General features: G+C 45.3%; 1 protein-coding gene across 2 annotated transcripts in view; it reads left to right on the forward strand.

Annotated features, from left to right (window-relative positions):
- CNTNAP2 (contactin associated protein 2) overlaps positions 1-27089 on the forward strand; it is a 1058844-nt gene that overhangs the window by 1021137 nt on the left and 10618 nt on the right. For both annotated transcript variants that reach the window (XM_083706252.1, XM_083706253.1), the window contains one exon: positions 19513-19743. In XM_083706252.1, the coding sequence (XP_083562378.1) occupies positions 19513-19743 (231 nt within the window). The remainder of the gene's footprint in view (positions 1-19512; positions 19744-27089) is intronic.

The raw sequence follows: 27089 nt of genomic DNA on the forward strand, positions 1-27089 counted from the left end.
GGAGGTCTGTTCTTAACCTGAAACTCTTCTTAACCTGAAGCACCACTTTAGCTAATGGGGCCTCCTGCTGCCACTGCGTGATTTCTGTTCCCATCCTGAAGCAAATTTCTTAACCCGAGGCAATATTTCTGGGTTAGTGGAGTCTGTAACCTGAAGTGTATGTAACCTGAAGCATATGTAACCTGAGGTACCGCTGTATTGTATTTATTGCCATCCATCAACAAACAGATTTTCTCCCCATTATTCAAAAAGGAAGCTCTCTGGAGAAACTACTTTGATAAATCTGTCTCTAAGAGTATGAGAGTTGAACTAACTACCAGGTGGTTGTGAATACCAGAGAGGGTTGTGGTGGGACCAATGCAGGCATTCTGGAATGACACAGATTCTCTAGACCCATGGGACTAAACCAGCCTTGGCAACCTTTCACCAAAGGTAGTAGGAACCTCCCTTATGTGACCATGTCCAGGGAGTACCTAGGGGGAGGCTGCCACAAGGCCCCATTTTATCCCCAGTACTATTTAATATCTATATGAAGCTGCTGAGAGCAAGAGCTTTGGGTGAGGTGCCATCTTGAGCCTTGATGACACAGGTGTATTTTCCACAGCAGCTGAATCAGGGGAGGCCTGGACCCGTGCCTGGATGCAGGGATAGGCTGGATGAGGGGAAACAAGCCGAGCCTGGATCCCAGCTGTGGGTGCCTGCTTCCCACCACGTTGAAGAAATGGCCCATTGTTGCCCTGGATGGGGCCACTTTCCTGCCGAAGGAGCAGATTCACAGTCTGCGGTGCTTCTGGATCCAAGGAGGCCCAAGGATGGCTTCAAGCATCTTTTGCCACTTTCAGCTGGTAGGACAGCTGCGGCCATTCCTAGACCAGGGTAGCTTGACCATGGTAGTCCAGGCACTGCTGTGCCCTCTGTATGGGGCTTTCTTTGCAGTTAGTGAAGATTTCTGCAGCATGGTTGCTGGCAGAAGTGAGACCAGCATATTACACCTCTGCTCAGAGATTTGCACTGGCTGCCAAGTTGTCACCTGGCCAGATTTAGAGTGCTCCCATTAGTGTATAAAGCCCTTAACAGATTGGGACCAGTCTACCTTAGGAATTGTCTTGCCCCACATATGCCTAGTCAATTGCTTCAGTCTGCAGAACTGGCACTTTTACAGGGGCCACACAATGGCTGTTCTGTGCTTGCAAGGAATAAATCCTGCAAAATATTCTGAACTTTAAGCTAGGAGGGGAGCTTGTTGGAAGCAGACCCACATGCCTTTTCTGGAAATGCCCTACAAAATACTTTGCAATCGCATGTGGCTCGGATCAGCCTGCTCTGCTCCATCCAGCAGCAGCAGCAGCTTTTCATAGAATTGGTCATCTGTCTTTTAATGAATGAATGCAGGGAAATGGTTAATACAGACTTTGTTGCAACACCTACACAAGCCACCCATCATTTCCCCTCCCAACTCAAGTCATAAATGCAGAAAGATTAAGTAAAAACTAGATATTTATTATAGAAAGAAACTCCCACTGCATCCGTGCTATTTCTCTCTAGCAAGGTCAAAAAACTAATACAGTACTAGCCCAAATATCAAAAGATCCTCAAAGTAGAAGACACATCCTGTTGCTTCTCTGGTTACCAGAACATGCTACAAGCTTTTAGAAGATCTGGCCTTCAAGGAAACAACGCAGGGCATGCTCAGAACCGATGTATTATTCAGATGGGCTACCCTCTGGTGCAGCAGCGCTCCTCAAGTAGCTGAATTACCCTCCTAATGACAGAGGGAGTGGGAATCTGCCCAGCAGGGTCTGGAAAGCTGGCTGTCCAAATATTCAAATGTCTGCCACATGTTTTTCTACCTAGAGAAAAATGGGAAGGAGCTCTTTGCCATAGCCCTTCTTTTTGATTAGGATTGGTGGCATGTTGCAGGAAATGGATTGGCTGAGAAGAGATTTACTGAAATGTCTCCAGGAGCATCACTCAAGTTTAAATGGAAGTATAAAAAATGTGTGGGACAGAAAAGAGTGTGTTACTCTGAGATGATGATGACTGGCAGGGTAGGGTGTTAAAAATAGGCCTCATTTGGAGGGCTGTGACCCAGTAGTCCCAGTGGAACAGGGGTTCCACAACTCCATGGGTTTGTAAGGTAAAGGTAAAGGTACCCCTGCCCGTACGGGCCAGTCTTGACAGACTCTGGGGTTGTGCGCCCATCTCACTCAAGAGGCCAGGAGCCAGCGCTGTCCGGAGACACTTCCGGGTCACGTGGCCAGCGTGACATCGCTGCTCTGGCGAGCCAGAGCCGCACACGGAAACACCGTTTACCTTCCCGCTGGTAAGCGGTCCCTATTTATCTACTTGCACCCGGAGGTGCTTTCGAACTGCTAGGTTGGCAGGCGCTGGGACCGAGCAGCGGGAGCGCACCCCGCCGCAGGGATTCGAACCGCCGACCTTTCGATCGGCAAGTCCTAGGCGCTGAGGCTTTAACCCACAGCGCCACCTGCGTCCATGGGTTTGTAGCCAGAGTTAATTCAGCCTTGAAGGCGGGGGTCTCGGGTCACTGTTCACATTTGCCCAGTTCACATTTAGAAACAACCTGGTCACTCTCCTATATGCCCTGGAAGCCACAATTGGTCCCAGGCTCAGCACCCACGATTTTAAGAGGCACTCACTTTCTCTGTAGTGGTGTCTCTCTTGGAGTCAGACTAAACTACACATGACATGCGTCACCTGGCTTTCCCTTGAGGGTAGGATATACTCAGTGTGGGGGGAGCCACGTTGGGACAAATTGTTGTTTTTGAAACAGGGCGGTATGCCTGGGCACACCTTGCATACACCTAGCAATGCTACCCACAGGGCCGTCTTTACCTGGGGGTGCAAGGGGTGTGGTACACCTAGGCACCGAATTCTGGTGGGCACTAAATGTATTGGCGGCAGTGAAAAGCAATGGAGCAAAGGACCTTGCCCCCCTCCTCTGTCGCTCTGTTACTCTGTAGCGTCAAATATTTCTGATGAGTCAGGAAGCAAAAGCAGCTATCTCCGCTGCATCGTTGTTACAGGCGATTTTCCTCCCCCCAACAAAGCTCAACAACTTTGAGTTGGTCCCCCCTAAAAAATGGGGGCGGCTAAACTAAATTTGGGGGCATTGGGTGGCTCTTTGTACCCTGGCGGCGCATATGCTAAAGATGGCCCTGGCTACCCATGAGATTATGGCTCTGGCAAACACAAAGTTCAGATGGTACCCAATACAGTGGTACCTCGGGTTAAGAACTTTATTCGTTCCAGAGGTCCGTTCTTAACCAGAAACTGTTCTTAACCTGAAGCACCACTTTAGCTAATGGGGCCTCCTGCTGCCACCATGTGATTTCTGTTCTCATTCTGAAGCAAAGTTCTTAACCCGAGGTACTATTTCTGGGTTAGCGGAGTCTGTAACCTGAAGCGTCTGAGGTACCTGAGGTACCACTGTATTTCCTTCTCCACCAGCACCTCTCCACAATTTGGGAATCAATACATTACATGTTTACATACATTAGTAACTAAAAACTTGATAATAAATATTCATAAACATGGAAGTATTTGTTGTCGAGGGAGGTGTTTTCTTTAAGGACTGGGGTGGTGAGCATTTCAGCTTCGACTACCTTGAAGGTTCATGAAAGTTCATGCTACAATAAATTGTGTCCTGAGAAATCTGAACCATTATGTTGTTTTTGCTGCAGCAGAGGAACATGGCTTCGTCACAATGGATTTCCATTCTGATTACTCCTTTGTTCTCTTCCGCACTTAATGCATTTCTTCAGAAAGCAGTAAAGCATCCAAGCAAAGCGAAATAAAGGGCTCTGAGCGCCAGGAAGCAAATCTATCATGCCAAGACGTAGCATTTCTCTTCTTACCAAGAGACTCTCAGAAACTCCAAATCAACAGAAGTAGCCAATTATTGCTAAATTAAATTCACATTTTATGTTCACTGCATGCCAATTATGCTACCGATAAAACACTGATAAAAGCATTGAGGCAGCCCTCCAAGTGGTATAGAAATCAGGGAGGGGGGCTATTTTCCAGCCTTTTCTTCCATTCACACAGATACTTGGAGATCTGCCTTTAAAGACTTTTGCAAGCTTCTCCGAAAAAGGCTTGTCCATATTTCTATTTTACTGCCAGGATCCTTGTTCCAGCGAATGCACCTCTGTGCAGGATGCTGTGTTCCACATCTACTGCCAGAGGAGCCTGCCTCCGTATTCCAGTTGCTTCTTGGGAACCGCAAGGGAGGAGAAGGCTCTTGTCCTCAGGTCCTGCTGTCTGACTTGCCAGAGGCTTCTGGGTGGCCAATGTGGAAAGCGGAGGCTGCCTCAGATGTGCCTTTGACCGGACCCAGCAGGGCTCTCCACGTGTTCTTACACAAGCTCCTAGAGCTCAGAGGAAGCTGTGTGTTGTTCTCCTTGTGTGCTGCTTGTGTGTATCTAGGTCAGTTAGAACACAACCCCACACTTGTTGCATCCTGTGATGCCGCTGCGTCTGCAACCCTCATTAAAAACAGCAGGCCGACCCTGTCTGAATCTACTCTGTGTAATTGACTTTTAGCAATGTGTGAAACTTTGATTTCCTGAAGGAAAATCGTGGACTTTCTCAGGGCAATTTCAATTCTTTTTCTACCAAAGTGTTTTCTCCCCTGCCCCTGAAATGGTTATAGGTCTCCTGCATCCATTAATTCTACCTCTAAATTAATTTTGTAATTCAGCAAACTCTTATTTCAGGAAATACATAAACTTGATAAAGAGCTACAACAGAAATATTTTGGACAAGTGAAAAAAGAGTGAGTGTGCAGTTGCAAGCAACCAGCTTAGTATTTCCAAATAGTTTGTATGCAGACCATGATTATTTTTGGAAGTTTGGTCCTCGAGTGCTTCTTGGAACCCTGTGGGCATTTCAAAATAAAACTAACAGTACGACAAAGCAAAATGCTTATTCTCAAAGATACATTTATACACTGCGATAAGGTATCCCCATGTATCTAGTAGGAGATGAGGATGAGGATGATGGTGATGATTTTATTATTTGTATGCTGCCCATCTGACTGAGCTGCCCCAGCCATTCTGGATGGCTCCCAACAAAATATTAAAAACACAGTAAAACACCAGCGATTAAAAACTTCCCTAAACAGGGCTGCCTTCAGGTGTCTTCTAAAAGTCAAAAAGTTGCTAGTTGATTTGTTGTTAATAGCAGCCTTAACTAAATATCAAAATTGGCAGTTTATATTAGATAAAAGGGCTGTTGTTTTTGTTCATATTCTAAATCTTATGACATCAAGGAATAATAATTCTGTTTTGAGATCTGTTTGTAATTAGGTAGCTGAGGATATAGAAGTGGGGACCAGTTAATGGATCATTAGGGGTGGTAAATAAGGATATTGATTGATTATGTGTGACTGACATCTAGTAATTTGCGGAGCAGCAGGTTCAGCAGGTGGCCCAGCATGTGGGAGAGAGCAGCAGTTATTGTCATACTCTTACCTTTCGGTTGTTGAAATTTCATTTAGTTTGCGTGAGTCTATACATGGTAATTTATTATATCTGTATCCTGACTTTCATTCAAGGGGGATCTCCCAGTAAGAGCCAGGCCTGAGAAACGCTGCTTTGCTCTGGCAGGTGCCTATAGCATCCTATGCCTTCAGGGCTCATTCAAGGTCATTGTTTTGCTTCTGCATCTCAAGATTATATCATGATTGCTCACATTTTGAATTAGCGACTTCAATTTTTGTGCAAACTTTTATATGCAAGGCCCTAGTGTGACTGAAGGTAAATAACCCCTTTAACAAATCAGAAAGAAACAGATAAATAATTAAAATAATGCACTAATAAAAGTATACCAGAACAAATATAAAGGTTGTCAACACCTTTAAATAGTTATCTGTCAAGGATAATGATGCTGAATATTTATTCATATTTCCACAAGATACTTCCATTTACCAGTAGTCTCTTGAATTTTTATCACAACTTTTTTCCATATTTGAGTATAGTCACTTGGCTTATTTCTCTCACACAACATAATTTAATAAATTGATGACAATAACTTTTATGGTTTATTCTTTCAAATAGGTTTTTAAAAAATCTTAATCCATGCCTTTGACTTCTGAGCTAATTATTTTAAAAATATCTGTTTAAAAGTATTTAAATAAGTCAAATCTTGCTCCCTTCACCTTTTCCCTCTTCTAGGCAAGAGATTTGTCAGGTTTATGCTCAATCCAAACAAAATAACATAATTCTAATATAATCTCTTAACTGTTCTTCTTGCCTCATTATCATATTCTTAATCTGATTTAGGATTTTAACTTCTGATATTTTAAAGTACAGTTGCAGTTTTTTTCTTGATTTTCTTGTTTTCTTTGAGAATTTTGTTTTGTTTTTTACAATCAAACGGCATATAATTTTTATGAAATAAATAAATATTGTTTAACAGCAGGTCCCATTCAACATGACTTTATTGTGAGTAAAGTTGCTTAGGAGTGTGTTCTTAAATAGGAAAATAAGAAACTAATGGAGCAGATTTCATTAATTTAAAGAGTCTCCAGTTTACAGCCTAAGGTTACATTTTCACTAAATGTGCCTGCTGGTTTGCATTAGTTAGTGATATTGAAAGGTCTGTATTATTGTCAGCAAGCTATTGAAAATGTGTTTCCATTGCATACTGCAATTAAATATGATCCAATTGTCCCTATCTTCAAAGTTCCATCCCTATTTTTTGCAGCCTCTCCTTCATAAACCCCTATACTAGCTTTTGAGGAGATTTGGAAGGTGGTTTTTAAAAATAGTAACAAATCATTCCTGTTAGAAAATTGTAGAGACTAAGTTGTGTGTGCTCCAATTGTGTGCAGTGCTAAAATTCAAGGTTTTATGGGACCACAAAGTGTTGGGTTTTTTTTCATTTTAAAAAAAGCAGAAGATCTCTGTCATACTAAATGTTTCCAGTTGAGAGGGATGTTGGTACATTTAGTTTCTGGTTTAAACATAAATTGTATGCTGGATTATCTTCCAAGGTTCAGTATGCACAAACATTCTCAATTAATTTTTACTAGATGAAATACTTAGTAAACAAAAATGCTCAATTCATGGTGGTTGGTTGGTTGCTTTTAAAGCATCTGCAAACTGCTAACAAGGTGTCAGGGATAGTTTTATGTTAAAAGAAGAGTTCTCTTTGGCCACTATTAACTCAGCACTCTGGTGTGCATCCTATGGGCTGTGGAAAATAACACTGGGGAACAATTTTTTACTTTTTGAATGTTGTCTAGATTTCTACAACTGATTTAGGGTATTTTTGCACTGCTGAATCAGGAAATGGCATCCGTTTCTCTCCATCAGGTCAGGTTTACTGTAAACTGAATGGTGGGCATTGATAAAGGTAAGTACACGTAAATTGCATGTTGCTTCACCATTTTTCAAACTTCAGGGCTTGAACTTCCGTTTCTTGGAACTCCTGGAATGCTCAGCGGCAGGGAGGTCTCTCTTCAGAGTCCAACAGTAGTCAGCCATCATGACTGCATCCCAGCGACCCTGATACCTGGTCTCCATCTCTTTCATGTCCTGATGGAATCTCTCCCCCTGCTCGTCACTCATTGAACCCAGGTTCTCGGGAAACTGGTCCATATGTGAAAACAGGTAGTGCATCTTGATGCTCATGTTGCAGCCCAGGTTTCTGAAAGCAGTCAGCATGTTGTTGACAAGTTCTGCGTAGTTTCTGGCCTTACTGTTGCCAAGAAAGTTCTTCACTACCAGAACAAATGCCTTCCACACTTCCAGTTCCACTTCGTTCATTGAGTTTCCGAACTCTGGATCTCTGATGAGCTGATGGATCTGAGGACCGTCAAAGATGCCAGCTTTCAACTTCCCCATGGTCAATCCTGGAAAAGCCTGGCACAAGTAAGTGAAGCAGTCACCATCCTTGTCCAGAGCCTTGGTGAACTGCTTGATTAAGCCGAGCTTGATGTGCAGCGGTGGGAAGAGTATTCTGTCTCTGTCCACCAGAGGGTCGTTGATGACGTTCCTTTCTTTGCAAGGCACCAATTCCTCCCGCACAGGCCAGTCCTTCTTCATGTAATGCTGGGCAAAGTCCCTACTATCCCACATGCCCAGAAAACATGGGTACTTGGTGAAGCCAGACTGTTGTCCCAACAAAAAGTTCACCATCTTCAGGTCAACACAAATAAACCACTTATGCTGATCATAACCAATTTTCTCCAGCACATACTTCACCGCTTCATAGTTCTCCTTCAGTGTACTCATAGAATCATAGAGTTGGAAGAGACCACAAGGGCCATCGAGTCCAACCCCCTGCCAAGCAGGAAACACTATCAGAGCACTCCTGACATATGGTTGTCAAGTCTCTGCTTAAAGACCTCCAAAGAAGGAGACTCCACCACACTCCTTGGCAGCAAATTCCACTGTCGAACAGCTCTTACTGTCAGGAAGTTCTTCCTAATGTTTAGGTGGAATCTTCTTTCTTGTAGTTTGGATCCATTGCTCCGTGTCCGCTTCTCTGGAGCAGCAGAAAACAACCTTTCTCCCTCCTCTATGTGACATCCTTTTATATATTTGAACATGGCTATCATATCACCCCTTAACCTCCTCTTCTCCAGGCTAAACATGCCCAACTCCCTTAGCCGTTCCTCATAAGGCATTGTTACTCGAGGGAGCCAGGGGTATAGAGGCAAACTGGTTGCCGTTGTGTAGCAGAACACATTTCAGTGATCGCTTGCTGCTGTCAATGAACAGTCTCCAATCTTTGGGTTCGTACTGTGGCACTCCAAGCTTGAGCAGAAGCTGCGCAATATCTGCACAGTACACCAAGTCCTTCTCTTCCGAGAAAAAACGGAGGTACTCTTGATGCCTGTTGTAGAAGAAGCTGATGTGAGCACTGTCAGAGAGGAGTTTTTTTCCCTTCAAATTAGTCATAAGTTCGCGCGTGCGCGGGTGGAGTTTCCTATACACTTCGGGGGGCGGTTGTCCCATTAACTTAGTTTTCATCCCCCAACTTTATGCTTTGCTGCACCAAGTTATGGAAGATTTCGAGGTTTTATGACTTCAAACTGATCCCTTTTCGACATAATCACCCAGAACTATCGGACCTGAATACTTCTTGTCATTAAAATAGTCATTTCCAATCAAAACAATTATTCGACATGGCATTTTACCCCCACCAGCTTCTTCTAAAATGCTCCACACAAGTGTACATGTGAACAAAAACATAAGAAAGACATGTGCCATAGCTCAAAAACTTGACCTGATTGAGCAAAACCAATGTGATTTTTGGATTCAGCGCATCAGATTCGTCCTAAACCAAATGAAAAAACGCAGACAACAAATTTGTTGTTGACCAGTGTAATCTTTTGGATATGAGGCCAAACTTAGCCTTGTTCAGATTTTAACAATATGCCCTCAGTACTTCAAAATGTCTTTTACTTAAAAATTCAAAAATTTGAATTTGTGCAGAGGAGGTAGCTGAAGGCATTCCACATTATCTGAAATAAAACAGTAATATATATCATGTACAGAACAGATTCCTTCTTCAACTTTCAGACACTGAGAATATCAGTCACATTATCAGAAAAAAATAATCACGTTCTTACTATTATCCAATGAACTGTATTAAACACCAGTGAAAGCTAACCTTCAAGCATGTGAACCACATTTCCATGTTGAGAAACACTTCATTTTTGTTGCTTCATGTTAACAAGAGCCAAAGTAATAGCCAACATGTGAAATATGATTGTGTTTCATTGTTCCCTTTTTAAACAGTAGCCATAGGAAAGCAGTAAGGATTGGGACCATTGTATGTAGGAATGTTTTATGCTGCAGGCCTAATGAAAATCCCCTCCAGGTCCAGCTGCTGTGCTGCCCCACGGGGCTTATGGGGCTTCTCTCCTGCTGCAGGCAGCATCCCTCTGGGGGGCAACTGTTGTCAGGCCAAAGCAAATGGGGAAGTGTTAACCCCCCTTCCTTATTAACCATGGTTCTGAGCCCACCACAGCTGCCACTTAAGTAAATAAGAGACATATGTGAGAAATGCGATGGCCATTTAGCTGGACTGACTATCCTCTGAGCGTCTACTATACTCTGAAGGTTGGCTATCAACAAATTCCAGCATAACTCTCTTTTATGCAGCATGGCCTCTTGGCTGCTTTGTTTTATTGATCAGGGTTACCTGTGATTTTGTTTTGCTAACAAAACTAACTAATAAACATATTGCATAAGTTATAGCCCTGGCTTTAACTTTTTTCAAAAGTGTAAGAAGTCATGAGAGTGGCTACAGTTGCCATTCCTTGGATTTGTCCCCTCTCCTCCGCCCCATGTTATGACTCAGAGAGAGGGGGTGAATCCTGTCCCGCGGGCGCAAGTATGAAACTGCAAACACCTACGGAAGCGCATGATGCGCAGCGCAGCTGAGGCTTCTTTGGAAAGGCTGGAAAGACACCCAAGAACAGTGTTGTGCTTCTCAGTCCAGTTTGTGTTTTTCAGTCCATGTTGGGGGACACTGTTCTAGGAGAAATGACAACTGCAAACAGAAGAGCTTTTAGCAATATCAAGTGCTGGACCCACAGGCTGCTGTTATGCTGGGGCCATGAGACTCTGTGTTGGCAAGTATACAAAACCATCCCTGATGTTCTTTGGGGGGAGGTGGAGACTCAGGTGTGCCGCTTGGAGTTGCTGCACAGCCGCCTCCTAAGAAGGCAACACACTTTGGCTTCCTGGTCCGCATCCAAGACCCAAAAGTTGTTGTTGTTTAGTCATATAGTTGTGTCCGACTCTTCGTGACCCCATGGACCAGAGCACGCCAGGCACTCCTGTCTTCCACTGCCTCCCACAGTTTGGTCAAACTCATGCTGGTAGCTTCGAGAACACTGTCCCACCATCTCGTCCTCTGTCGTCCCCTTCTCCTTGTGCCCTCCATCTTTCCCAACGTGGCCAATGTCTTGGAGCCTCAGCTTCAGGATCTGTCCTTCCAGTGAGCACTCAGGGCTGATTTCCTTCAGAATGGAGAGGTTTGATCTTCTTGCAGTCCATGGGACTCTCAAGAGTCTCCTCCAGCACCAGAATTTAAAAGTATCAATTCTTCGGCAGCCTTCTTTATGGTCCAGCTCTCACTTCCATACATCACTACTGGGAAAACCATGGCTTTAACTATGCGGACCTTTGTTGGTAAGGTGATGTCTCTGCTTTTTAAGATGCTGTCTAGGTTTGCCATTGCCTTTCTCCCAAGCAGCAGGCGTCTTTTAATTTTGTGACTGCTGTCACCATCTGCAGTGATCATGGAGCCCAAAAGTAGGCATCCCCAAAGGCAGCCCTCCAGATGTTTGGGGACTGTCTGCAGTTCCCATCATCCCTGACCACTGTTAGCTAGGGATGATGGGAGTTGTAGTCCCAGAACATCTGGCGAGCCGAGTTTGGGGGTGCCTGTCCAAAAGGGACCCCGACGGGTAGCTGGAGAGAGAGAGAGAGAGAGAGAGAGAGAGAGAGAGAGAGAGAGAGAGAGAGAGAGATCCGCTCCACGTCTTTCTGTTTGCCTCTCCCGCCACATTTGGCTGTTAGAACTAGTATCCCCACTGGTTGCGGACTCGACTCCGGGTTTTGCAGGCGCTCCTCACCTGCGTTTCTCCGGGGCGGGGCGGGGGGGGGAGCTGGCGATTGGCTGCAGCCCGACAGGCAGCCGGCATCCCGCCGCCAACAAAAGGAGACGCGGAGGAGCCCGAGCAGGCGGCGGCGGCGGCGGCGGCGGAGAAGAAGGAGAAGAGGCGAGGCCAGGCCGGAACAGGTAACCGCCGGGGGGGGGGGGGGCGGCGGCGGCTGCTCCGGTTTCTCAGGTGCTCGTTTTGCCAGGCGGAAAAGTCGGGCCCTGGGCTGTGGCGGGAGTTGCCTTTCTCCCAGCTTCTCCCAGTGAATCTCCATCCCCAAAGGCTGCCTCAGTCAGTCAGCAAAAAAAAAAGAAAAAGAAAAAAGGAGCCGACTGGGACATTAGACTGATAAATTTGTTATTGCACGAGCTGCCGAATAATTCTGTTTTATGTCAATAAATGACGCTGATTCATACAAGCAACAGCTGTATCGGCGGCGTATCTGGTCTTTCCTTAAGGTGCATTACGTCCCGTTGAGTTTTTAATTTTTTCGGAGCACCGCCAGTGATCCCTCCGGTTGGCAAGAAACAAAAGGAGCCGGTGGGTGCTGCTCCTCGCCCGCAAGCCTCTCGCCTCCCCCTATTTATTGTTTGTTTGTGTGTGTGTGTGATGAACGGGGCGGTGAAGGGTCTATAAGAACTTGACAAACACTTGCTAGTTTTGTGATTGCAAAATGGTGGGTTATCCTTTTTTTATTGGATATTCCGTTAGGACTTAAAGAGGATTTAATGGCACACACAATGAAAGATAAAGAGAAAATAGGAAAAGCTCCTCAACTAAGAAATGTGAAAGAAAGGAGTCAGAGCTGCCAAGCGAATATCTAGCTGAGATAAAGTCTGGGCGTTTTTAGATCCAGGTTTAACAAATTACAGCCTAGCTTTTGATGTTGTTCGTTTGCTTAGAAAACATAGCAAACTCAGTTTATGAAAAAACGCAGAACAAAAATAGACCCAGGTACAAAGGGATGAAAACAGTATTCTAAGTCACAAGCCTTTTGAAATTGACTCAAAGTCTGTTTTGAGTAACAGATAGGTAGCCGTGTTGGTCTGCCATAGTCAAAACAAAAACAAAAAATCCTTCCAGTAGCACCTTAAAGACCAACTAAGTCAGTTCTTGGTATGAGCTTTCGTGTGCATGCACACTTTTTCAGATACACTGTATCTGAAGAAGTGTGCATGCACACGAAAGCTCATACCAAGAACTGACTTAGTTGGTCTTTAAGGTGCTACTGGAAGGAATTTTTTTTTTTTTGTTCTGTTTTGAGTAGTTGAGGACATTTTTACTTGACGTTTCAATTGGTTTGTATTATAAATGGAAAGCAAAATGTTTAATTGCTTGATTGCTGCAAGATGTAGTGTCACTCGGATGGTACAAAAATGATTAAGCAAATCCATGGAAGAGAACTCTGGCAATAGATGTGAGCAATGACAGGCCAAAACTGAGCCTCCCTCATTAGAGGCAGTTTACCTCTGATTGTGAGTGCTGAGGCAAGCAAGGCGTGGGGATGGCATCATTGGTGCACTTGCAAGCTTTCTAGCGACAGCTGGTTGACCATCTTTGAAGACAGAAGACTGGACTCGTTGGAGCCATCTTCTGATGCTGCATGGGTAGGTTGTCCCCATAAGTAGCCAACACAGGCAGTGTGTGTGTGGCTTTGCTTTAACAAGCGATTGTGTTATAGCGCTATTATCTGTCCCTATTATCTGCTGAGTCATTTTGCTGCATCTTGTTTTTCCCTCATTTTAATTTGGCAGGCATCAAACAATTTGGCAGTCTTAATGGTTTGGGATCTTGCGGGTTCCATTTCCATTCTCACTCTTTCAAGGAACCAAATGAAATTACTCAATTAAAATGGTTGTGCTTGCCTCTCATTGGGAATTTTTGTTCTGCATCACTATTATTATTTAATTTACACTTCGCTTCCATGCCAAAATGGCTTCTAAGCATTTTGTAACTGTGAAATCCACACGTTGTGGAAATATGCAGCAAAACAGTTACATTTAAAACATCCTAATTAAAATATGCAATAAAAGAAGCTAGTTAAAAACCATAGCAATTAAAACAGTTTAAAGCCAGGGCTTTTTTCAGCTGGAACTTCAGCATCTCTCCATTGGGCGCCATTGCCATTCTGAGAGAATGAGGGCAGAGTTCCTGGAGAGCTCCAGCACCTCTCTTTCTAGAAAAATAGCAGCACTTTTTCACGTGATTTAAAGAACGAGGCCAAGAGGTCACGTTCAGGGGGATGTTTGCATTGCTGGCAGAAGAGAACCCCAATAGAGACAAAGCACCACCTACTTCAAAGGCATCACATATTGCCTTCAGTTTGAAATCCAGCCTCCGTGTTGCTACATGCTGGTAAACATCAGGCCATCACAAAACAAACCTGGTTCCTTTGCTGATCTTAATGCCCTGCCTGTGCAAGGGAGGTGAAGAGGGTTTTTCAGGACCCCGGAGTCATTTAGAGCTTTGTCTGTCAGTGGCTGAACTTTATAACTGGCTCTGTGCTTAACAGGCACCCAGTGCAGATCTCTCAGCACTGCAATGATATGTGCTGGATGGAGGGTTGCCCCCCATCCCTAGAAAACTGGGATCACCCTTTTTGGGGAGAAAAGAGTGTCCTGTCCTGTTTTGACTTCACCTATTTGTGCTCCTCTTCCTCGTCGTCCAAACTGCATAGGCAGAAGGTGGGTCTGGTTGGACGCGGAGAGCAAGATCCTGAGCAGGAGGTTGTGCTGGCAGAGGCTGGGTCCGTGAGTCAGAGTGACCGTTGTTATGCACAGGGGGAGGAGTTTGAGGGAAGGGGCCAGGTTGGGTCAGACTCAGAGAGGGAGAGACGGGGTTTGCATGGTCCTGGTGGAATGCAAACTGTACATGGTAAATGCAATATTTTCTTATAGTTGTAAATCATAGAGTTTTTGTCGTTTTTTTCATTGAATAAGCCACTGTAAACTCCATGTGCTATTGTAATGGATTGCTTTGAAATCATTCTGCACCATTTCTGCAACAGGTAAATTTTAGCCCCACAATTCCCCCCCCCAACCTGCACCATCATTATTTCCAGAGCTTTATTTATCCATGAAGCAGGCTGTATATTTAGGATTCCTGCTCTTGTAATTTTTCATGTGGTAACACACATAATGCAGTTCCAGTTGGAGTGCTCAAACTGATTTGAAATGTCAAGAATCTTCTAAGTATCAAACAGGGTGCATTTCACCTGCATTATTCCCTGCTATATCATTTCTCTCACCATAAGCTGACACCAAATATCACTAAGATCAGCTGAAAAACATGTTTGCAGGCATTTAGCCAAGTATCTTCCACTTTTCTAAAGACCAGCAAACCATTAATAGTGTAATTGTACGGGGTGTCTCATAAAGATACAGGAGAACAGCTCCAGGCAAACAGAGTCTGTGTGGAGAGAGAGTAGTTTCGAATTTGCAAGAAGATAAGCCTTGCTGAACATGCACATGACACTATATAGTCATACCTTGGTTCTCGAACGAATCTGTTTTGGAAGTCCATTCAGCTTTTGAAAACCAAGGTGCAACTTCCAATTGGCTGCATGAGCTTCCTGCACTCAATCAGAAGCCGCGTTGGACGTTCGGCTTCCAAAAAATGTTCACAAACCGGAACACTCACTTCCAGGTTTGTGGCATTCGGGAGCCAAAATGTTTGAGACCGAGGTATGACTGTAGAACTATTTGGATGTATTATTATTTGTTTTTGTATTTGTTTTTGGAGCAAGTTCTGTTATTAAAGCTTTTGAATCATATTTATGGGTGTGGACAATTTTAATTCCAGTTGCTTATTCATCAAGCTGTACAATATTAATATCTGCAAAACAAATTGCATTGCTTTTGTGGCAAAGATGTTAGAGCACATAATCATGCACTGAAGACAGCAAAGAAGGTCTACTTTGCTGCCTTCATTGTATCTTCAAGTAGTTGGGAAGCAGACCTATTCTAAGTGGTATGATGCTTCCTAACATGTTCCCTGCTGAATGGGATGTTGCAGCTCCCAGAAGTCTACTGTGACAGCGGATAAAATCATGCACCTCCGCAACAACTTTGATGCTATTGCTGTGACAGGTACTGAGGAAGTGTGCAGTGTGCCGTAGATTTGCATACCTCAGGAAAATTCCTGACATGTCCTTATTTTGGGGTGTAAAAATGGCATCGGGTGGAATTTTGCAGGTGTCAGGATATTTTTTTTAAATATGGCAACCCTAGTGTCCCGTCTAGTCTGGTTTCGTAAGATCAGTTTCAGCCTCTGAGTCCTCAGGATGTGGATAAGGTGCATGCAGCAGTTTAGGAGGCCACATGCCCTCTTAATCCTTGCATGTTGTAAAAAAATTGAGCTAGCTAGGGATGGGACTGACCAGCAGTGTCCAGGGTTTGGTGAGCACATAATTGCATGAACAGGTGGTAGCACAACTGCTCCTTATGGAACAACATCACTGGTCCCAGAGATACATGGCAATTATTTCCTGGACACAAATGAGTGCTTCCTAAGCAAGGTGTTTCAGGTGGTAGAAGCCAGTTTATGGTTTAGATGCACCCGGTGTTTCTGCTGTCCCAGTGAATGAACCACTTTTGTTCTGAGGAGCTGAAGCTCAAACATGGATGCTTCATTGTTACTTTCCAGTGCCTCCAATTTAAACATGTCCAATTCAGCACAAAAATGACCGTGGTGAGGTTCCATTTTATTTATTTTGCACAGTCAAGGAGAACATGAAGCTGGATTCCCTGTTACAGCCAAAATGTCACATTTGATGTTGATGTTGAAATGTTAATCCATGTTCTGCTAGAGTGCAGGTCCAGACTACCAAGTGTGTTAACAGAGACAACTTGGTGCTGGAAAAGAACAGAAACGTGTTTGAAACGCATGATGCTCAAGAGCTATATGCAGAAATATGGGCTGTTAATTTTCAGGAACAATATATTTGTATAGAATTCTTTAGTAAGCTAAATGTGTGTGCTGAGTTCTTTTTCCTTACTTTTTTCCTAGCCCTGGCCATCCCAATTTCAGTGCTGAGTGTGAATCAGCCATTCATGGACACTTTCAGCTGGGTTTTGCCAGCTCTCTTGTCATTACGTTGTATTACTAATAATAGTTGGCATTTATGTTTAGAGTGTCTGAAGCACATTCTGTGCATCATTTCAGTAATCTTCGCATGCTGCCAGCAGCCTTAATTCCTGCATTTCTCCTTTTAAAAGCCTTCACTTTTCTGTACTGTATAGGTTTTCCATATCCAGCTCTGAACACAATAATTTTTCTTCTTCTAGTCTATCAGAAGAAACTCTTGCCATTAATTATTAGTGTCAGTCTGAATTGGTAACCTTTTGCCTTGACATGCTTTAAACATTTGTCTTGGTTCAGCTCCAAACCTACTAGGTACCTCCATTGGTGCAAGATTTGGATGAGGTCGCTGGGCCTCTTCTGCTTCCCAAAGGCATAAATGGCTCCAGCTGCAAATGGGGCAGAATGAATTGGCAGAAATATCCAATGGAGTCTGTTGGATGAACTATTGGATTTCAACCCTGTGGATGCAGCTGACATAGAAACATAGAATTGTAGAGTTGGAAGATACCCTGCGAATCATCTTGTCCAACCCCCTGCAGTAGAGGAATAGGCAGCTGTGAGGATCGAACCTGCAACCTTGGTGTTATCAGCACCAAGTTGCTATCCAGGCTTCATGTCCCTTTTTGCTCTCTTAGTCCTGAACTTTATGGGAGCATTTCTTCCTGAAAGCTGAATGTATATATATATATATTGCTCAGTTCTAAATGAGCATCTGTCTAGTTTTAATTGCAAATGGCGGGGGGGGGGGGTAGATGCAAAATTGTTTTTATTTGAATGCCTGCCTTCCTAATTCCATTTTTAATGAGAAATCCCATTAGCACATTTATCTTAAGAGGAAAATGAGGAAAAGTGGAATTCTAGTTGGTTTGTCCAATTCTGTAACTGTCACCAGCACAATCTATCAGCCTTTGCTTTTGCATCTTGTAAATTATAGCTGTTTACTGAGGCTTGGAACAAGTAAATGATTAGGAAGTCATTTGCAGGTTTTAAGTGTTCTATGGATGATAAATCATTGTAATAAAGGCAGACACAGCAACAGCCTACTTTAAAGATTAGAGTCTCCATTCTTACCATGGGCGTAACCAGGGGGTGGGGTGGGGGCAATGCTCCCCCTAAACCAAATAAATAAATAAAAATACTTAACTAACTGCCCAATTGCGAAACAAATTCCTTCCAGTAGCACCTTAGAGACCAACTAAGTCTGTTATTGGTATGAGCTTTCATGTGCAGGCACACTTCTTCAGATACCTGAATGCACACGAGAGCTCATACCAATAACAAACTTAGTTAGTCTCTAAGGTGCTACTGGAAGGAATTTTTTTATTTTGTTTTGACTATGGCAGACCAACATGACTACCTGCCTGCCCAGCTGTGTAGCAGATAACTTGGTTCTGCCCACCCCCCAAATAAAGCCTGGCTATGCCCATGATTCTTTCTTTATAGTTTCTCAGTTTTCAATAGGAGAAGACACACACACACACACACACACACACACACACACACACACATACCCGGAGAATGCCTTTGCTACAAACATAGGTGAAGAAGTGCTGGAAGTGGTTTGAAGGTGTCTGTCTTGACCTAGGTTTATATTCCCATTGCAGCTCAAGAGAGTTGAGGGGACTACAGTTCTATTACGTTTCCAGCAGATCAGGGAAAGGCCAGTCTGTTGACTTGTGCCCATAACACCACATTTCCTCCCCACTCAATCCCCAGTGTTTCTTCGCAGTTCTTTTTTTTTAAAAAAAAAAATTAAAAACCCTGTAAATTTCTGTTTGGGTTGGGACACAGGTTGATTTGTCTAGTGCAGGATAAATGTAAGTGCTGCTTTTAAAAAAAGCAGAGCGCCTGGCTGAAGCAGGAGGGTTGGCAGGAATGAGAGCTGTTTCAACACGTGTGTAAAGGCAGGTTGCAAAAGGGAGTTCACCGCGTGGGTGACTATTATTGTGACTATTTCAGCACTCCAAGAAAACGAAAGTCCCCAGGACTGAGGGGGCCAGGTACAAAAGCTTTTAGGGACAGATTGGTTTTCAGCCCATGAACCTATGCTGGCGTCATAGGTTCAGTTTAAAAACTTCAGCCCAAGGAAAGTGATGGGTAGAAGCAGCAGCTCATATGGTGTATATAGCATACCCTCCAACATTCCTCAGATGAAAATAAGGACATTTCTAACTCCCCCCCAACTGATCCCCCTTTTTGCCTTTCCACCACAGCACTCACCCACTTCACCATCCTGAGAAAACCCCTTTATCCTGACGTTATTTTATTCTTTGGTGGATTTACAAACAGAAAAGCGCACATCAATAAATAAATATTAGAAAAGGGCAAGACTAGAGGCAAGTGCACAAAGACTCTTTGTGCTCTGCTCTGCCTTTCTCCCCACCAGGGCAGCCCTGCCCTCCTCCTGCCCCTTGGCAGCGGCAGCCTGTCCTTCTCACCTGATGGCCAGCAGCTGCTAGGAGCTGCCCAAGAGAGGAGGCCGGCAGCAGCAGCCATGGAGAGGCAATGGGATGCTCCCTCACTGCTGCCCAGGACGGCTCATCCTTCTCTCTGAGCTCAGTGGTGGCAGCAGTGGTGGGGGAAAATAGAAGCCCGGTGGCTTTCGTTATTGTGAAACTGTCCCTGGGAAATCAGGGCATTTGGAGGGTATGATAGACTACTTACAAAGTGCCGTGTGCCTAACTTTCTGAAAGTGGGGATTAAAAGCACGGAGCAGGATCATGCTGCTGGTTCCTTCTTCAGTGAACTCTGTTGAAAAGCCTTTCCTTTCCTCTGTCCTCCAGAACTTGGAAAAATTGACCAAGAGATCCGAAAATACAATACCCCGGGATTCTCTGGCTGCCTGTCCAGAGTCCAGTTCAACCAGATTGCCCCACTCAAGGCTGCCTTGAGAGCCACAAACATCTCTTCTCGCATCCACACAGAAGGAGAACTTGTGGAATCCAACTGTGGTGCGAACCCACAAACCATCCAACCAATGTCTTCTGCAACGGATCCGTGGCATTCCGATTCAGGTAAGTCAAGACTGGATGAGAAAATCCTGAAATCGACCCCTGAAGCTGCTTCCAGAATGTATGGTTAGAATATAACTCACCATCTGTTATGATGGTGAGATTAGAATAATAGTGAACATTCTCTCTCTCTCTCTCTCTCTCTCTCTCTCTCTCTCTCTCTCACACACACACACACACACACACACACACACACACACGCTTCTAAACTGATGGCTTGAGTATCCATTATAGTTTATTCTTTCATTGCTGCTATAAGTTTATGACTACTGCATTTATCTTAAAGACACTAACCTCCAGTGTGAAGCAGTGGCAGATTGACCTGTGGATTGTCTTGCATGTAATTGTTGTTTTACTGGTGCTTCTAATTTTGGTAAATGCGATGAAATCAAGTTCAGAAAATTGGCATAGACTTTTCTTTCTTGGCGCTGATAATCATAGTACTTTTTACCAGAACAATCCTTGGAAATGATGAAAAGTGGCAGATCAGTTTTCAGCCAGATCCACTGCTAGAGTTAGGGCCAATCTGAATATTACAGGGGACTCCCCCCCCCCCCCAGCATTCCCTTAGAGAGCTGCTGCAAGGGCAGAGAGGCACCATTGGCACAGAAGAAACCTGGAGGCTTCTTAAGGTCAGCTAAGGAAGCCCTTTGAGGAGGTTGTTGCCCCCAGGCAAGCTCAGATCCCCACAGGGCCGTCTTAAGCATATCCGGTGCTGTGGTGCATAGCTCCCTCCGCCGCCCCCGCGCCCCCCACATTTCCCAGAGATTTTTAGGGAGGACAGCGCTGCTGGTGGGGCAGGAGGAAGCGGGCAGCGGCTGGATGTGGCACCTCCCAGCTCAGCTGGCTGCTTTGTGCCACGGCACAAAGATGGGTGGCCACGGCAGATGGAGGCTCCGGGTGCGACACTGCTTTGGCGCGGTGCGGCAGGCGAGAGCGGTGAGCTGATGCCGGGAGACCCCGCGTCCAGCCTCCGCCTCTTCCCTGGTGCCCTCCAGAACTTGGCGCCCTGGTGCCCTGAGCCACTAGCCTCTATGGGTAAAGCCCCCCTGGATCCCCACCCCAAATTCCCTGTTAGCTCAGGGCTGAAGCCTCACATTTCCAGAGATAACATCTATTTTGACCTTATAAATATGGCTTCTGTAACCATGTTCATATTCTGCTGCAGTGCCAAATGGTTATCTCAAAGCATGATATTGTTTTGTAATTGCCCCCCTTTCCCTGTGGCTCTGGTGACTTTTCGTGCCGGCGATGGAGCGGCAGGACTCAGCCAGCCCCTCTTCCTTTCCGAAGATCATAGAATCACAGAGTTGGAAGAGACCACAAGGGCCATTGAGTCCAACCCCCTTCCAAGCAGGAAACACCATCAGAGCACTCCTGACATATGGTTGTCAAGCCTCTGCTTAAAGACCTCCAAAGAAGGAGACTCCACCACACTCCTTGACAGCAAATTCCACTGTCGAACAGCTCTTACTGTCAGGAGGTTGGAAGGGCCAAGCAGCCTCTGTCTTCCCTTCAGAACCCCAGCTGCGTCCTCTGTTTAGGTAGAGGCGGCAAAGGAATCATGAGTTAAAATAATAATTGGTTTTACATGTAGATTTTAATTGTCATCAAATTCAAAACCATCAGGAAATCGCATACAAGCACACAATTGTTTTTGTTGTTTATGGAGTAGAAAACACAGAGATTTCAAAGACACACCAATGCAAAATTTCCCATAGCTGTTCTTAAAATAACTATACTTTTTTTAAAAAAAAAACAAATTTATCCTATCCTTAACTTCTTTGTCTGCCTTTTTTCATGTTGGAATACAGTATACAAACTTGAGTGAAAGTCACACTGCACCAAGAAATAAAAAAAGAAAGACTGCTAAAATAAGCAATAAAATAAGACTGCTAAAATAAGAGCAAAAATAACTGATTCTGCTTTCCACATAGATAGCAACCTCACTGCAGCCTCTTCAGCCATGGTTTAAGCAACCAGCACATACGGACTATTAGAGGTTTCAGTTTCCAAAGGAGTAGCTGCATTTGTTGTTTTCTCAAGTGCAAAAATTGGACCATGTTCAGGTGAAGTGGAAGAGAAGACTTGTTTTATTATTAGGCTGTCTGCCTGTATGCTTTTTATTATGTTTTCACCATTGATTATCTATAATGTGTTTTTAATGTTACACATCATTCTGGGATCTTTTGATAAAGCGGCATATAAGTGAAATAAATAAATAAATATAAAAAATAAATAGCTCCGCTTCTAGCCTAGCATTGCCTAATCTGACTGGCAGTATCCCTCCAACATCTCAGGCTGACATCCTCCACCTGAACATTTTTGCTGGAGATGTTGGCAGTTGAATCAGTGACATTCTGTAGGCCACTGAACTGTAGTCCACTGAACTGTGGTTCTTTCCCACAGTACTTGGTGTTACAGTTAATTTAGTACATACCTGAGGAAGCATATATTTCCTTATGAACTGCATGTGGGGGGGCAGTTCTGCCGCAGATCAAGGTACAGGCACTTGCTGGGGGGGGGGATAGATCGTCGTCGTCATGATCATCATCTTAGGGTTTGATTTTTTTAAAAAAAGGCAGCCATAATAATGTGCTGCAAAAGACACATGTGATAGAAGGAGCTTCTTAGCTTTTCCTCCTCATGGTTTTCCTCATGTATGACAGCCCTGCCCCTTCCTCCACATGAGTCTTCTGCTGCAAGAAACCAAGCAGCACATCCAGTTTGGGCCCAGTTATTTCATAAGCCCAACAGCACTTTCCTCCCTTGTCTCCAGAGACAGACAGATGCCAGCCACAACCATGTTCTGTGCTAAACTGTCCTGAATGTTGGCTGCCCTGGGTAGAAATAATTAGATACCAGAGAATTAAGGTGGAACACATCCATGGATCCTATTTATTTATTTATTTCACTAGTATTTCATTTGCTCTCTGGATAGTTTATGTAATTTATAAAACTCAAAATAAAATTTCAATAAAAGTTAAAGCCAAGATGGATAACAGCCACAAACAGCTGTGAACACCAACTGCCCTACTAAAATGAGCATAATGCACAATAGTGCATGCTGTGCACACAGAAAACCTTCAGGCCAATTCCCAAAATCGTTCCTGGGTGTTGCTGCCAGCCAGCAAAGCACATGGATGGACCCAGGGGTCTCCTTTGGGATAAGGCAGTTTTCTACATTCCTCCTTCATATGCCATCCAGTATAGCATAAGCGCATATGTGCTGAAAAGTTTGCACTAGCTCCATTTAATTAATTGATTTAAAAGCAAGAGTTGAATCAACTTAAAATTATTTAATGAGTGGTTGGCCCCAATTTCTTTTCATCTGGCGCAGCTTTAGCAGCTCTGTTCTTTGGCTCCCAAATGACTTAATGATGGTGCTTGAATTTCCCATAAATCTTCCCTAATGGAAAGGAGAGGGAAAGAGAGCTTCAATCTTGCCTGGTTCTTGGATGCAACACACCCTTTCTCCTCCTGCCCAACTTAATGGCAATATATACTCCACCCAGACACTTCATCAGAAGCTGCAGACAGTTGAGGCTCAGCTGCCGGCCAAAGCCATAAATTCTAGCAGCTCTCCCTGAGAGACCCGGGCATTTCAAGCTGCTCTGCGCAGCCCTGAGCAGAATTTTAATGCCATGGAGCTGCAGGAAGATGAGGAGAAGCAAAGGCAGGCACTGCTCTCCCATGGAAAGGATCGTTCCTAGAAATTCTGCCTGTGTGGAGAAGGCAGGGTAATAGCTGTTTCCTTGGTGCTTCTCTGAGTCTCCCTTGCCCTCTCTCACACCCGCTATAACCAGGGGGCAGGGGCGGGGGGCGAACAGCCACTTTCTCTAACTGCTGTTCCAAGCCTTCTGAAATTGAGCTAATTTGGTCCTCTGGAAATCTGGGTATATTTAAAATAAATACAAGCAATATATAAATATATGTGCCTAAAGAGAGATTAGTAGAGAGAGTTAGTATTCTGCCACTAAATTCACTGGCACATGCCCTCCAACATTTCTCAGACGAATATAGGGACATTCAATTTCATAATGACAATTTTACTACTTATACCCCACACATCTTACTGGGTTGCACCAGCCACTCTGGGCAGCTTCCAACATTTATAAAAACATGAAACATTAAAAAAACTTCCCTATACAGAGCTGCCTTCAGATGGTTTAGGGGGTTGGATAACTCCATCCCTTCCAATGTTTCTCCAATGAAAATAGGGACATCCTAAGGAAAAGAAGGACATTCTGAGATCAGAACCGGGATGGCTTCTCTAAATCAGGGACATCCCTCGAAAATAGGGACACTTGGAGGGTCTGCTGGCAGGGATTTTATTTGTCCCCCAAAATGGCTTTGCTGCAGGTCAAGTCTTACTGTGTCCATCACTTGCTCAAAAGAAACACGAAACAGAACTCATTCTTGTGGGAAAGTGGATTCCTCATTGGAATACAAATGTTAATGGCCGCATCCAGCTGTATACTTTATTTCCATTTCTGTTTGTGTTATTTTAATTAAATATTCTTAATAAGTGGGACCTTGCAACAAACCATTGCAGTGTATCTCTCCTGTGTGCAGGGGCTACCTGAGTCTTCCAGGGGGGTTGAAAAAACATGAGCATTAAAGACAGAAGACCCTGCCCTATTTTGGGTTTTACTCCTGATGCAAAATTTAATTTACTTAAACCTGTCTGCACCGTAAGGCTGTGGAGCATAAAACTTCCTCCAGCATCAAATGCTTGATTTGGCCTGGAAGGACGTCTGCGTGGGCAACGGGAGGCTTGTGAGAGTAACAAGAGACTACATTGCAGGGCTGCTGCAAACTACTCTTTCTCTCTCACTATAGCCTTCCTCCTTGCAATAAGGGAACAGCAATGAACTATGCCACACGGTGGCTGCATGCCACAACCTGGGTGTAAAAGCAAAGAATAACACTGCAGGATTGTTGTGACCTACTTTCTCAGTTTCTGCAATAGGAGTTTTATAGTTATGGGGTTGTAAATTGTTAAGTTGTGGGTTGACATAGCAGACGACACAGCGATTTCTCCAAAGCAGCTCTTTATTTTGTAAGCTGGAACAGAACTAACTGAGGAGCTCAGTCAGCCTGCTTATATAGAGCTACAGAACAATTGTAACTGTTGCAACATTCTAAAACTATCCAATCACTGAATGTCACTTTTTGATCCTTCATTTGCATAACTATCTACAGTATCCCCCTGCTGGCCCAGGGTGAAACTTCACTACATAACACCCCTCCCCACCGAGATAAGGCATTAGTTACAATCGTAATGGTTTCCTTATATGCAGCACTACACGTAATGGTTCAATTAGGCACAAAAGCATATTGGTTACATTTCCCATACTTAGACCAACAGTGATACATGTCCAACAACATAGTCCTTTAAATAAGTTGGGCGCTTGGAAACTCTGCCAGACCGCCGGGGACTGGTAGCCAAGTCCGGGGGGCCACACAATTCTTGCTGAGGCTGTGGTGCGACCCTAGGTGGCGTTGAAACCAAATCCCCTGGATCCGCTGCTGTGGGTGGAGCCTCCGCAAGTGGAGTGGTCTGAGCCTGTGGTAAGTCTGGCAGACCCTCTGAAGTGGCTTGGTTCGGCTCCACGCTGGCAGTTTGCAAGGGAGGTGTAGGTGGAGCCTCGCCATCTGTAAGTGTCTATTCCGGAGCCACGAGCACAGTTGGGGGCACCACGGTAGTGTCCAAGTCCCCAACCCTGCGCCTAAGCTGGTCTATGTGCCGGCACCACAAGCGTCCGTCTTCGAGTGCCACCTGGTTGGAGCAAGGTCCAGTGACTCCCACTACTGTGGCTGGCACCCAAGGAATGTCCCCCACATAGTCCCGGGCAAAGACCTGGTTTCCTGGAACAAATGACCGTGGCGCGTTGGCACAGCCTGGGGGTTCAGCCATGGCAAAGTCCGGGTGCAGCCGGTCGAGCGGTGACCTGAGGCGGCAGCCCATAAGCAGTTCAGCAGGACTCCGCCCTGTGGCCGCATGAGGAATGATGTGTTGTACGAACAAGTATTCGGCGACCCGCTCGTGCCAGTCTCCCCGGTCCAGGCGCGCCAGTGCCTCTTTTAACGAGCACACCATTCTCTCCGCTTGCCCGTTGCTGGATGGATGAAATGGTGCCGTTAGGGCATGGCGGATGCCCAGTCCCAAAAGATACCGCTCAAAAGTGCCTGACGTGAACTGCGGTCCGTTGTCGGAGATGAGGACATCAGGACACCCATGCGTCGCAAACAGGCCTCGCAGCACCCGGATGACGGCCTTGGTAGTGGTGGAGGGCATCAGGGCCACCTCCAGCCATTTGGAATAGGCGTCTACCTCTACCATAAAGGTCTGGCCGTGAAAGGGGCCAGCCAGATCGATGTGCACCCTCGACCAGGGTGTCTCCCAGGTGTTGGTGTCTCCCAGGTGTGTCCCTTAGCTGCCAGTGGTGCAGGCCTTGACTCTTGGCACGCTTGACAGGCGGACACCCAGGCAGTGATGGCATCATCCATGTTAGGCCACCAGACGTAACACCGAGCCAACGCCTTCATTTTGACAATTCCCGGGTGGCCAACGTGCAGAGCCTCCAGGACACGTTGACGGAGTCTTTGGGGAATCACGACACGGTCTCCCCACAGCAGACAGCCGCGATGAGCCAAGAGTTCATGTTGTCTGGTTGTGAAGGGCTGGAACTCCGATGCAAAAGGCCCTTGTGGCCACCCCCTCCACACCCAGTTGAGCACACGGCTGATGGTGCAATCCTGGGCAGATGCAGAGGCCACAGTGGCAGCCGATACAGGCGCTGCCGGAAGATCCTCAATCAGGAGGAGCAATGAAGCAGGAGCCGGGTCTTCCACAAACACTGGAAGAGAGCAACGGCTGAGGGCGTCAGCATGGCCCATTTCCCCGGGCGATGGACGAGCCGGTAGTGGTAGGCAGCCAGGAAAACAGTCCATCGCAGCATGCGCGGCGAGAGGACCGGTAGAGTTGGACGATCACCGGCGAGGAGGCCCAGGAGCGGCTTGTGGTCAGTGATGAGGTCAAATGTACTGCCATAGAGGTATTCATGGAACCTCTTCACTCCAGCCACAAGTGCCAGTGCCTCCTTGTCGAGCTGGCTGTAATTCCGTTCCGTTGGAGATAGTGTCCTGGAAAAGTAGGCGAGCGGTGCTTCTCTTCCGTCTGGAAAACGGTGACTAAGGACAGCACCGATGCCAAAAGGTGAGGCATCGCAGGCAAGGACCAGCGGCCTGGATTCACTGTACTGTACCAGCACACTGTCTGATGAAAGGAGAGGCTTGACCGCGTTGAAGGCCGCCGTCTCCCGATGACCCCAGGACCAAGACGT

The sequence above is a fragment of the Podarcis gaigeae genome (genome assembly GCF_964106915.1).
Source record: "Podarcis gaigeae genome assembly, chromosome: 12".
Lineage (NCBI taxonomy): Eukaryota > Metazoa > Chordata > Lepidosauria > Squamata > Lacertidae > Podarcis > Podarcis gaigeae.